At 39.5% G+C, this 13,943-nt stretch overlaps 1 protein-coding gene across 1 annotated transcript in view; it reads right to left on the bottom strand.

Moving 5' to 3' along the window:
- LOC103375238 (glutamate receptor 2-like) overlaps positions 1 to 12,634 on the bottom strand; it is a gene marked incomplete at its 3' end in the record, with an annotated part of 38,387 nt that extends 25,753 nt beyond the window's left edge. Inside the window, exon 1 of the mRNA XM_008305457.1 lies at positions 12,565 to 12,634. Coding sequence (XP_008303679.1) covers positions 12,565 to 12,634 — 70 coding nt within the window. The remainder of the gene's footprint in view (positions 1 to 12,564) is intronic.
- Between the last annotated feature and the right edge of the window lie 1,309 nt (positions 12,635 to 13,943).

The following is a 13,943-nucleotide window of genomic DNA, read 5'->3' on the forward strand; positions in this document are numbered from 1 at the left end:
ATAGCCTGATGTGGGCTGAGAACTACAGAGAACATGAACATTCCACTGTGGCTGTGGAGGTGGAAGAGTCTTCCCTCTTTGTTCATCCCTGTGAGGAAGAGCAGCACTGATGTCCTCTTCATCTATTACAGCAATAACAATAATGTTAAACTGCAGTTTCAGCTCCTTGTCCTCATAATAAACTTGTCTTGTGACTGTCAAGTATTTACTCTCCACCGTAAGCTGGGCAACACCTTTATTTCATCCATTTATTACATACTTTGACACATCTTTCCACTTCTGAATTATTAAATAATGTTGTTTTTAAATATGCAATAAAGGTATTAATGAAGCTCTTGCACTGAATGTGATGATGTTTTATTGCTGCACATCTGCTATAAATGACAGCAACATGTTGTCCGTATTGTAATTATGCAACAACTGCAGAGATGAATTTAAGGGCTTAATACATAACTGGACAAGTTTCTGGGGAAAACCTGGTCTCTATGGCTCCTATAGAGACTGTGTCTGCCCCCCGACCACCCAGATTCTACAAGTCTAACATTAGCAACAGAAGGGCTGTTCATAACAACCGTCTCCAAGTTAATTGAACTCCATCAGCACCAAAACAACAGGACAATTAAATGTGGACTATTAAATATTAGATCTCTGTCATCTAAGTCTCTTCTAGTTAATGATCTGATAACAAATCATCATATTGACTTAATGTGTCTGACTGAATCCTGGCTGCAGCATGAAGAATGCGTTAGTCTAAATGAATCAACTCCCCCTAGTCATATTAATGTTCATGTACCTAGAAGTTCAGGCTGAAGGGGAGGAGTGGCAGCAATTTCCACTCAAACCAATTAATCAACCAGAGACCAAAACTTCATTATAATTTGTTTGAAAGCCTTAGTCTTAGTCTCACACATTTGAATTGGAAAGCTCAAAAACCAGTTGTGTTAGTTGTTATTTATCGGCCACCAGCCCCCTACTCTGAGTTTCTGAATTCTCAGAGTTCTTAGCTGATTTAGTGCTCAGTCCAGATAAAGTCATTATAGTGGGTGACTTTAATATCCACGTAGATGATGAAAACAAAAAGCCTCAACTCTGCATTTAGCTCATTGTTAGACTCAGTTGGCTTCTTCCAAAATGTAAATAAACCAACTCAATAGTTTTAACCATACCCTTGATCTTCTTTTGACATATGGCATAGAAATCAAACATCTTACCCTTTTTTTTAAACAAAACTGTATCCTGTCTGATCATTTTTAAGAACATTTGAATTTACAATAATGGACAATCGAACACCTACCAAACAGATCCATTACAGCAGATGTCTAACCGATAATGCAGTAACTAAATATAAGGAAATGGTTCCACTATTATTTACTTCAATGCCATATGCCAACACAACGGAGAGCAGCTCCTCTAATCTTAGTCCCACACAGGTGGATAATCTTCTTGACAAAACTGCAGCTTTACTGCGTTCATCAATTGATGCTGTTGAAAATGAAGCCAACAAACGATAATAAAATAGCTCAATGGTATAGTCAACAGCTGCGCATCTTAAAACAGAAATTAAGAAGGCTGGAAAAGCAGTGGCGCACGACAAATTCAGAAGAATCTCAGTTACACAGTCTATGGTAAAGACCCTGTCAGCACATATGAAAAGGCTATAGAAGAAATCACAAACAATATCACAGAATCAGCAGCTGCACCCAATTACAAGATGGCAGACCTTAGCAGCCAAGTAAGCAAGGTACCATCCTGATTCCACATGATTCTACAGCATAGCAACGGCTGAAGATGTTTGCCAACAACAGGAGTAGCATAATGGAGACTGGACTATTTTGAGGGTCTTGATGCTATGCAGTGTGAAACAGAGCACCAGCTTAACCAGAATGGGACGGCCACTGCCTCACGTGAGGAACATTGTTTGCAGCTGTGAAAGATCAGTTGGCACAGAGGAAGAATTGAGTTCTCTCCAGCTTCCAGCTGCATGAAAACACCTCTGATTTCAATTGAAGATGCTGGTGGACCTAATAAAGCAGGAAGATCAGAGGACAGGCTATCTGTTGCCTGAAAAATTGGCAGTGTAATACAGTCACACAAAAGAGACACACAGACCTGGTCTTATTGCATATATGACATTCTGGAAACACTAGTTTATTTGCACCACTATTGAGTGTAAGACCACCTTTGTTGTTCTGTCAGTTATGTCTGCAGCAAATGTATTTATTAGGCCAAGGTTCCTGCCACCATGGTTACATCATTTATATTTCATACAGGGGGATTTGGGACCATGAGCTGTCATTTTTAGAAAAATTTTAGAAAAGGTTGGTGCCTATTAGTTCAGTTTCAAACCAACCAATCCTAACCCTAACAAACAATACACCACCAACCCTAAATTTAACTACCAATCATAGCAGAGCCAGCATCAGTCTGGCTGATATAATGTAGCAGAGGCCAATTTGAAACTGTGTTTATGCTGCTATTTGTCCTTATTTAACTATTGCATGGGTACATTATTTAATCTTATTTTCTGTCTCACAAGTTTTAACAGCCTCTTTAGTCACTCTGTAAAGTTCAGAAGCTTTTTGCATTAATTGTTTTAAACTTAGTGTGGTGCTGCTGCTTGACAATAAGTTGTGTAGCTTTTCTTAGTTTCCTGTGTGACTGGCTACAGGGCATATGAACTGATATTATTTAGTAAGCCACATCATTTCTTGCTTCCGTAACAGGTTAGGTCATGTGACGTGCTTCAAATGAGGGCAGAAGGATGTCTGAACGTGCATTTGCGGTCTTCAAAGATGTGAGTTATTATTAATTTGGTTGGTGTGTGTGTGGGTGAGCGAGAGAGAGAGAGAGAGAGAGAGAGAACAATCTGTGCATCCCAGCCACAAGTTCCACTTCAGAGTCTTCACAACAGGTGATAAAGCTGTCAACTGCCTGTTCTCATCTCTAAAACTAGGTCACATAAACAGGCTGGGATTCTTGACTGCAAACCTCTACCGAGTTTTAATTACCAAAATCAAGTAGTCCTACAAGCATGTTCCATGTTGGTAAAACATTTTAATTTTGTCTTGTCTGTATTCTTAATTTTCTGCACCATGAAGGATGGTGAGTCTTTAATGTCCTTGGACTAAGTTGATTATGATTTTTGCCATATTTAAGCAACACTGTCTTACATATTGTTTTTTTATGCATTTCACTTTTTTAAATTTAAACTTATGTAACACAGAGACAATAAAATGATTTTTTTTTTAAATGCAGTCAAATGTTCATAAGTGAGAGCAAGTGAGAGTCTTTTTTCTCGATCACCATCAAATGTGCATTTGAGAGGAAGAAAAAAATCAATTTACTAAGTTCTACCTCTGCTCAGCTGCAGCACTCGTGGCAGAGCTGGCAGAATGAGGTCATTTTCTTTGCCTTGAGCAGTGGGTTGAGGATGAGGCCGTAATAGGCAAGTATAACCACCCGGAGCGAGATAGAAATATTAGCCTCTGAGACTGACAACTCCGAACATGCTAGCTAAGTACTGTCATCAGAAACAGGGCAACAATTACTACTGTACCATTGCCGTCACATGGGCTCCTACTCCTTTAATGGTCTGCTGTCCATTTTCTATCTTACATAGAGTTATGGACTACAGAAACGTCATCGGGGTGAAGAGGGACACAGAGAAAAAGCATCTCAGTATCAACTGGTTTACTACAGGAACACTTCCTCCCTTAATATCTCAAACTAAAAACTATATTCATTTGTTGAACTATTCATTAATCAATGTTTAAAAAAATGTGAGATAGTGTACTTTGTATTTCACCCATAACATGCTACAAAAAGAATAATTTACATACACATCACATGCAAATATTGTGTCAAACATGAATAAATCTTGAAAAAATTCTCCGTATTTAACAATCTAGCAATTTTCTTTTTTCTTTTTTTAAATAAAGATTGATGACTGAAGCTGACCAAGTCTGCTGTAAAATCATAGTGTGCTGTGTTAAAGCATTCTTATTGTTTGTGCTCTGATCCATTTGCTCTTATTCTTGTCAAGACTATTGTCAGTGTCAGTGTTTGCATTTGAGATTGAGAGAAATAACGCTTAAAAAAAACATAACCATCATTATGGGTGGCTCAGGTGGACGAGTGGGTTGTCCACCACGCAAGGTTGGTGGTTCGATCCCCGGCCGCTCCACATGTCGAAGTGTCCTGTGCACGACACTGAACCTCAAGCTGCTCCCAATGGCAGGCAGACACCTTAATGGACGCTCTGTAGCCACTGGTGTGTGAATGTGTGAATGAGACACACATTGTAAAGTGCTTTGACTACCACTAAGGTAGAAAGGTGCTATATAAGTGCAGATCATTTATCATAAACATATGAATGTATACTTTATAAAGCAAAGACCTTGGAATTTAACATTACGTTTGTCAAGTCGTCTGTAAAACAACCAGAAAACAAAACTGCCACCATTCTACAAAAAATGTAACGGAGCAAACAGCCAGGTACATTACACACACATTACAGGTCATAGGTCCATCATGACACTGATGCTCAGATAAGGTTATTAAAGCTACATCTGTACGCAACAAAATAATGCAAGTGAACTCAGAATGCCCAAATAGACATCATTTTATGATACACTTCAGGGTATAGTGCAGAGTCGCAACTAAGATGTTCACCTCACTCTGATGACGTCTGTTCTCCTACAACTCTCTCTCTCTTTTTTTTCTCCTTCCTTTTCCAAACAAATTTCACAACACAAGTGTGACTGTCCATTTCTACTTTGGTACAGGAACATGCATAAATCTCACAGGACTTTGACAAGTGCTTTTGCCTGAACTGCCACCTTCCTACTTAGTATCGTTACCAATGCCGCTATTCAATATTGATCAGTAAACACTACTGATCTTCCAAGAGGCATACTTAGAAGACTATGAATAGTTAATATTTGTTAGTTTACATTTGGTAGAAATACTAAAAAAGAAAACATTTGGATAAAAGCATTGACAAACTATAGCTATAATGCAATGAACATGAAAGTTGAATATGTGATTGCAACGACATCGGCATCAAACTGTTGCTACAATACTCTCTGCTCTTCAGGTTTCAGGCTTCCCTGCAGATTTTGAAGCTCGCTGCAGCAACAAGAGCATCTGTAAGGCGTATTGGCTGGGTTATGGTCTCTCAGAACTGGTTCTTAAGACTTGCTATCCAGTCAAGTCCAATGTGTTTATAGGTAATCAAAAATGACACAATAGAAAGCAGAATGAAAAGCCAGCTGTCGAGGGGAGGAGGGAAGAGTGAGACAGAAAAGCATTTGATAACAAAGATAATAGGACACGATTTCAGAGAATTTCTCCCTACTGAATAATTTCCTCACTCAGTTCCCAAAATATAACAATTCAGGACAAATTACAGATGGCACTGACTATCTGAAGCAACTCCACGCCAAACTCCCTGCCTGCACATCCCGGCTCTGTTCAGCCATGGCCCACACTGCCCTGAACAGTATTTTCACATTGTCACTGCAACTTCTGTTTTCTATTCTTTAGTTTGTGGTCTGAATCATGTGTTTTTCGGTGGCTTTGGTGAACATCGGCTGATGGCGGTCACCTCAGGCTGACCTCAAACTACAACAGCCGGAGTAAACGGTGAGTTAAACAGTCAATCATACAATGCTTGTATGTTCCTCTGCTTCTTTAATGTAGGTTAGCAACTCCGGAATAGCTTAACATGAACAGCAAACCATCGTGGTCTTCACCTTACTGCGTTAAGCGGTGTGAGGCTACATATGTTGTGAATTGTGCCATATAAATACAACTGAACTGAACTGAATCGTGAGTGATTGGAGCAAAGTAAGAACAATACGCCTGTTCAATATTTTAACGAGTAATGTCACATTTTAGGCAGGTTTAGTTTTTCCGTTTTCAAGCTTGTGGACTGGATCAGGTCCTCAATAACATCAGAGGTATGTTTGGGAGGTTTTTCAAGTAAAAACTTATTTTGGTGAGTAGCCTACAAACAAAATTAGCCAAGACTAGTCAAACTGACTAACATTAGACTCAAGCCTTGCTTTATCATTAAAATGTTAGCAGTGAATCAGCAGGCTGTCTTATTGTTTAATATTTGTCGACCAGTTAGCGGTGATACCTGTGATGATGGTTGTGTTGTTTGTGTGTATGTGCAAAAGCTGTCCAGATTATACCACCATATCAAAATGCACAGGAGCCTGGCTAATGGTTGCAGACTTTTTTTTTCCGAAGCTTACGGCACTAAAATGACACATGCATCGCAAACACACACAAAACAAAAAACATTTCCAGGAAACCTACATAAATGGATAAAACCAATGCTGACAATGCTCACTGACAAAATCCTCTAGCATGTAAAAGCAGAGACATGATTAATCTGTGGAAACATACAGAGACAGTTCACTTCATACAAACAGAAAAATACACAGTTTGACTGTCCAGCTCACAGTTCGTCTGTCATTGCACCAGGTGTGTTAGACAAGCTCGAAGCCTCATTCAAACATGGCTTAATGATGAAAATAACCATTAGTCAGCTGATTGTTCAGCTACTGGTATTTTCATAAAATCAGTTTAAAATTTTACCAGCTCTGCTTTTATGTTACACAGCTTCTCAGGGCTTTACTGCTGGCTGACTTCATCAAGGCTCTGCAACCTGAGAGGATCTTTACTGCCCAATTAGGAGGTAGCCATCGCACACTATAAAGCATCGTCATCCCTTTTTTTTTTTTTAACTAATTCACCCACAACAGGGTTCATCCTACCATAAAATGATGTGCTGAAAGATGTTTATTGTATTTAAACTACAGACCCCTCTTAGTATGATGTCGTCAGTACAACTCCATCTCACCTCATAAAATAGTAGTTTTTACCCACAGACTGACTGTAGGCTGTAATCACACTGAAATACTGCTGTGGTGGTGTCTCTTGTAGGGGATTCCATTCTCCTAACAAAGACCTCAATGCTAAATATGGAGGGCAGAGTGATCTTCAAGCTGCACGAGATTACAGAGTTTTCATCAGCATCAGCTGTCCTGTTATGTGCTACTACAGCTTTAATGTACAGCACCAGGAAGAAGCAGCGAGCCAGCTGGAGTTCATTCAGAGGTTTGTCCATCATATTTAAATGTAAGGTAATTGTGATATGGCAATGTGACCTGTCTTCTGTGAACAATAATATTTAAATGATTGTTTTTCTTTGTTCAAGAGCTATAAATGGTGCGTCATTTCTTTTCAGAATTTGTATTTTGATGGACATTTTAAAATGAATTTCATAATAGTTTAAATGTGTTCTTGCCGGATGAAACCAAGTCAAGATATTGCATGGATAGATGGGTTCAGGTAAATTACACCAACTGGTGGAACATTGAAATGCGGGTTACAACATTAAATGGAGATAAAATCTTTAGCTGAAGTGTGTCTGCATAATAATAATAATTGATTAGATTCATATTGCACTTTTATCTCAACGCGCATACAATCAACTGTCAATTATTCATTCACACACATTCCACAGTTGCCCTGGGGCAGACTGACAGAGATGTGGCTGGCATTCTGCGCCTACTGCCCCTCCGACCACCACCTCAAACAATCCATTCACACGCATTCACACCAGGCAAGGTGGGTGAAGTGTCTTGCCCACGGAATCAAACCGCCGACCTTCCGATCACTGACCGACCCGCTCTACCACCTGAGCCACAGCCGCCCGTCTGTACATACCACTCTGCCTTTCCCACTTGTTCATTCTTGCTTCTCGTGTCCCACCCACCCTCCTTGTACGTCTGCCTCCACTTTCTGTCTTCTCCCTTTCCTAGGGGTCCACCAGCCCAGGAGCCACTGCTGATCCCCGACTAAACTTTTCCCCACACCACATCAGTTCAGCTCAGCTCAGTCATCACCAACATAACGCTCATTTGGATCCAATAAGCAATCAAGCTTCAAATTGATGGTATGGTCCTAGCTAGTGAGGTAACCAAATATACATTTTGTTTGATTGACAGGTAATCATATGTCTTCCCTGCAGCCACATTCAGATGTGTATGTATATATAGGATATGATGCTTATATAAGGTGCAATCAAAAAATTCCAAGACTTCACCTATAAAACATTTAAAAAACTGTGGTTTGAATTCAGCTGCCTTCCCCATCAAAGTAGCCTCCTTGTGCAGCAATACAGTGCTCTCAGTACTACTGGAACATTTGTAATACTTCCTGAGGGTTGTACTACATATGGAGCCTAAAGTCAAAGTTTTCTATGTCATAAAAGTGGTTCTCTTTTAACCAACTAGATCACGGTGGTAACTACAGGTAACACAGCCAACATGCTCTGGAGGAGGTTCTATTCAGATTTAAATCTACTGTAAGGAGCATTTCACCAATTCCTTTCCAAACGATTCTCTATGAGCAATACAGATTTAAAGGTGAGTAGTTGAAACTAGAAGCTTACACACACTGTATAAAAAGACAAAATCTTTTTTCCCTCACTGTCTGCCATTAAATCAGACTAAACTTTTCAAGTTTTAGGTCAGTTAGGATTACCAAAATTGTTTCTATTTGCTAAATGCCAGAATAATGAGAGAGAATTTTTCACTACTTTCTTCAAAGTCAGAAGTTTACATACATTTCCTTAGTATTTGGTAGCGTTGCCTTTAAACTGCATGACTTGGGTCAAATGATTTGGGTTTCCTTCCACAAGCTTCTCACAAGCGTTTGATGAATTCTGTCCCATTCCTCCTGACAGAACTGGTAGAAAGGAGTAAGGCTTGTTGGCCACCTTGCTCCACACGTCTTTTCAGTTCTGCCTACAAATGTTCTACAGGATTGAGATCAGGGCATGTGTCGTGTTGTCAATCAGATGTTCCCTAAACGCCTCACATGCTGCTACGGTAGATGCTACCAGGTGTCTGCAGTGCAGCTCCTCTGACAGGTGAGTGACCAAACATTAGTAGAAGAATAACAGTGGAAAGTGCGTTCTACACAAATTTGGTCAAGTTGAAAGGTTTTCTATTAGCAGCGTTTTTTTGGGGGGGGATTTGTAAACAGACTTTCTACGAGCAGAGCACATTATAAATGTCCATACCACTGGTCATCGTGTCTATATAGTCAGAATTGTGACTGCTGTTAAAAGTTGAACCTTCAGATTGAATGTTGGGCTACTTTTTCTTCCTAACTGACTCAGTCGCGATCTCTCTGCCTCCACCTGAACACTTTCATCATCAGGTGTATCGGACCTCTCCCTCTCCTCCTCTCCTCCTCTCACTTCGCTGTTTTAATCGGTTATATATCATTTTATCATTGGAACACGGTAACAGTGAAACTGACTGTTTCATCTGTCAGACAGAAAGAGATTGAGTCAATGGGGAAGACATATTACCATTTACAACCACAGTATCTTGTGCAGTAGCTACCTGTTCTGACTGAAGAAACAAGATCAGCCTCCACTGAACTATATCATAACTAACAAAACTAGTGATTTTCTCACCAAGCAAAACCTGCAACACAGAAACATGTTGTGTTGTGTGTTCGTCTGTGCATTCAGTGTCAGAGATACAGAGCAGAACCTGAAGCTTAACTCGGGTTTGTTCACTAAACACACAGCAGCCTCCCACCACAACAACACGCAGCAGAACATCAGTTTGGTTTGATAAAATGCATCAGAACAAACTGAGGCCACGTTGAATGTTTTCAGTTTGCAACGTTTATGGATTGCGATATACTGAAGGGGTTAATGTTAATATTTTCTCATATTTAATACAGCAACAGTCTGTCTTGTCTGCATGTATTCGAAAATCAAACACAATGACATTGTTCTGACCTGACACATTTCTCTTTAATTTTTTTTAACCACACAAATAGATTCAAGCTGCATCGCATCAAATCGCATCACATCGTAATGTATTAAAATGTTCCATAAGTGAATCGTATCATAACCCATGTACCTAGATTCGTATCGGATCGCCTCTTAAGGTAGAGATGCACACCCCTACTTTTATGGGCCTTAGTGGACAATGACAGTGATAGAATAGAAAAAGATAAACATGAGGGAGAAGAACAGCTGATATAAGAGCAGGAGATAAACAACTGATCCCAATCAGTCGATCTCACAGTAAACAGCAGAGCATCATAGTATCATATGACACTCAAATGCCATCACTCCCACTTCTGTTGTGCATATTTAAGTAATCATTATTATTGAAGAGGCCTAGCTATATATTACAGGTTCTGTGCTACCACACATTGTTTTTATATCACTTCTAATGTATAGATCCAGTAATAATGATGCTTTTTAGTGAAGTAGTATTGGTGAAGTTGGTGAAAAGAGATGCTTATTATGTCCAACTTAAATCCCAGACTCTGAACAGAACTTTCTGTGGAGCAGGTTAGCTGTGCAGCATAAGGTGTTGTGGTGATTTATCCAAGTTTTAAAAAAAAAAGAGAAATTGTGACATTAGAAACTTTGGCTTCATGCTCAACATACCTCACAAACCTATTAATCCCACTTCAAAGTACACCTGTGTGGTATTTGCAAACATGTTGTTTCATCATCATGTTCATCAACCATAACTGCTTTGCATGCAGCACAGTTATTACCTTACCAATAGCCTGTGTTTACAGCCATAAATACAAAAGAAATCTTCATATTCAATATGATCCACATTTTTTAAAACTTCTTAGGCTTAACAATGCTAACATTACCAAAAGGGAATTGTATGAAACTACGGCTACAGTTTCTCAGTGTTCTGCTCAGTGTACTTCACCCTGATTCTAAAGTCAGGAGTATTAATATAACCTCTGCCTGTTAATTCACTGTTGAGGAGGGACCAGAGAATCTGGCTGATCCAAACTTTCACTTATAAACAGACATAAGCTCAATTGTAGCAGAAAGGACTTGTGAATTTTGGCTGGAAAATTCGCCAGCATCAACATCATCTACTAGCTAATGATGAACTAAGTTTCCCTAACCCCCCATTCAGACATGCACCCTGTTCTGTTCATCTAACAGCAGCTTAACGTGTCGACTTTATGTCTGAATGTGCACCATGGTCATGTTTTAATAAATGTTCCAGCAATCTAAACAGTTTGGACCAAGTAGCATTTCACTTTCAACACAGCACAAGTCTGAATGCTAAAAAATAGGCACAAACAACTGTACTTGGATTTGTGTGAAGTGATTTAGGGAAAGACCTTTCCACATTTCCTCACCAACATTCATCCAAAAACCTCACAGAAAGCCAAAGTAACAATTTGTGTGCCAAAGTCACAACACACCTTTCTCATTCACTTTGCTATACAACTTCCAATTTGTTGGGCAACACAATAAAATGTCCATAATAACAAACCTTTACTGCAATAAAAACAGACACTAACAGCTTAGATCAGTTATGCTCACCAACAATGATGAATGTAATCTGATTACTTCCTTCACATAATGTCAGCAGGAGCTGAAGCTTGTTGCTTCCAGCTGTTTTGAACTATTACCTCTGAGTTTAACAAAAACCGTGAGCATCAGACAGCAGTAGGACTCATATGCATGTAATTGCCCATGGAACAACAGTAACTTTATTAAATTCTTAGAATTATAAATGGTACTAGAGGGAACACGGAGAGTAAATCAGTCCAGGCTACAATCTGACAGCAAGTCAACTGTGTAAGCTTACTGGTCTGCACATCAAACAAGTGAGCTGTATGACAGCTGGATTAGACTGCAGTTGTTAATGTATTACTATAAACGAAGACATCACCTGGGGAATTTTCTAATCTTGTGTGAATGACACATGAATGAATGAATATCACATGCTTACCACTGCACTCTCCAGCACTGTGGGGCACCTCTGCATGAGGCAAGCAGGAACAATCTTGTCTCAATGGGGCTTATTTGATTTGGTGTGCAGCATAAGTGAAAATAGAATGTAACATGACTGGAAAAAGTGGCAAAATTAGCATTGGAATTTGTTTTGATGCAAAATATAAATGTAAATGTATTATTTGAATTGTAACAATACAATAATGTTCTCAGTAATTGTATTTATTCTCATTGCTATGCCATCACATTTTACGTGATGGTTGGTTAATAAAAATCTAGGACACCATTGCAGGAGTTGCTGTCTGTAACTGTTGGCAACCCAACACGAAATGGAGATCAGTGCTGGATTTGAATGATCTTGGATTCACCTGCCTGCCTGACAACAACATCTGGGGGAAAAAAACATGCATGTGCACACAGATGCAAGCACACACGCTCATCACACACAACATCTCCAGAAAAACGTTCGCGCATATATGCACAAATAGAAAAGATGACCATGTTGACACAATAAGAACACTGCAGCAGCCCCCGTACAGTCAAAAGGCCGCTCTTACTGACAGCAATATAAGGAGGACAGCCAGAGATGAGAGGGCCACGGTAGAAAAAGGGAGACAAGGGGACGATGAACGAGAAATGGACGGGGGGATGTACAGAAGAATACTTTAAATACACGGAGGAATGGGATCGATAGGCTACAGATGTGAACGATAAGACGACGACAGAAATAACAATCCTACCAATCTGGACGCTCGGAGATCCGCACATCGCCTCGCACCAGAGGAGTGTCACCACAAATAGCAGCTTCATGATCGTATTCGGGCTCCTCACGCGACGCCACAACAGCCTACGGTAGCGGTTCCTACCAGAACATCTCCTCCATCACACACGGTGAGAGCTCATGGCGTCATTCCAGGGTTGCTGAGAAGCGTCTCGAGCTCTGCAGATGCCCTATCGTGTCTCCTAAGATGCGCGTGCCGCAGCTGCCGCTGGACCTGGGAGCGCGCGCCTTGGATTGCCTAGAAATGGCGATAAAGCACGAGAGAGAACCGAGAGCAGCCGACAGCGAAATGTAAAGCAGCGGCTACGGGACCAAAGTAAGGTAATGCGAGACTGCAGTTAGCCAGCAGAAGTGCTGCACGAGAGATAGGAAAAGGTGTACTGCAGGGTTAACACGTACTTTACTGTTCTGTGTGATATTTATACAGGGACGAAATTTACCCGAATATCACTGTTTAAACAGACTGCAAGCCATGATTCTGTACCCTACTGTGACTCACACAATGAATGATGTAGTATGACACTGGACTTTTGTAAGGTGTTGTGTGTGTTGTGTATGTATGTATGTATGTATGTATGTATATGTATATGTATGTATGTATGTATGTTCTGTGTTTTTCTGTGTATCCTCTACACAGTCTGTGAGTTTGTGGTGCTTGTAAATATTTGATCTAAGTTTTCTATATCACTCATTTTATTATTATTTTGATTATTATTATTATTATTATTTACATGCCAACAAGGTGAACATCTCATTTGCATAAAATGTTTTAACACCTAAGGTGGTACATCAGATCCAATAAAAACAATGTGCGGACGATTTCACATTTTTTTTACCTTCCACACCTAATCTAGCAATTTTATGAATGTAAGCAACATCCTTTAACCCCTGTACTATTTATATTTCATTGCTAATTAACCGGACTTGCCTTAATGTAATTTAGTCATATATGCAAACATATGAAGAAAAGATCTACATTCAAACACAAGAATCCAAAATAGCCTAATCATTTGAAAAGTGTATTCATTTATTTTCTGTATCGAAACTGACACAATGTAAAAAAAAAGAAGAAAGAAACAAATGTAAATATGATGTAAGTATAATAATCCAATTTAGACCTTCTTTTTTTATGTAAATGAGCTTGTCACTACAAGAACTATTCTGCAGCTGTCATAGAGCCATATAAAGTTCATGCAAATGACCCTGAATTGTGTCACTTTGGTTCAGTCACATTGTCTTGTTTTGGAATTGGACTCTACTGTGTATCTGGACAGAAATGAATAGGGTACATGTTGTATATCAAAGAGTATCTTAATTGTTACACTTTCAAATTAAACG

The sequence above is a fragment of the Stegastes partitus genome, unplaced genomic scaffold (genome assembly GCF_000690725.1).
Source record: "Stegastes partitus isolate 25-593 unplaced genomic scaffold, Stegastes_partitus-1.0.2 Scaffold2514, whole genome shotgun sequence".
In the NCBI taxonomy this organism is placed as follows: Eukaryota; Metazoa; Chordata; class Actinopteri; family Pomacentridae; genus Stegastes; species Stegastes partitus.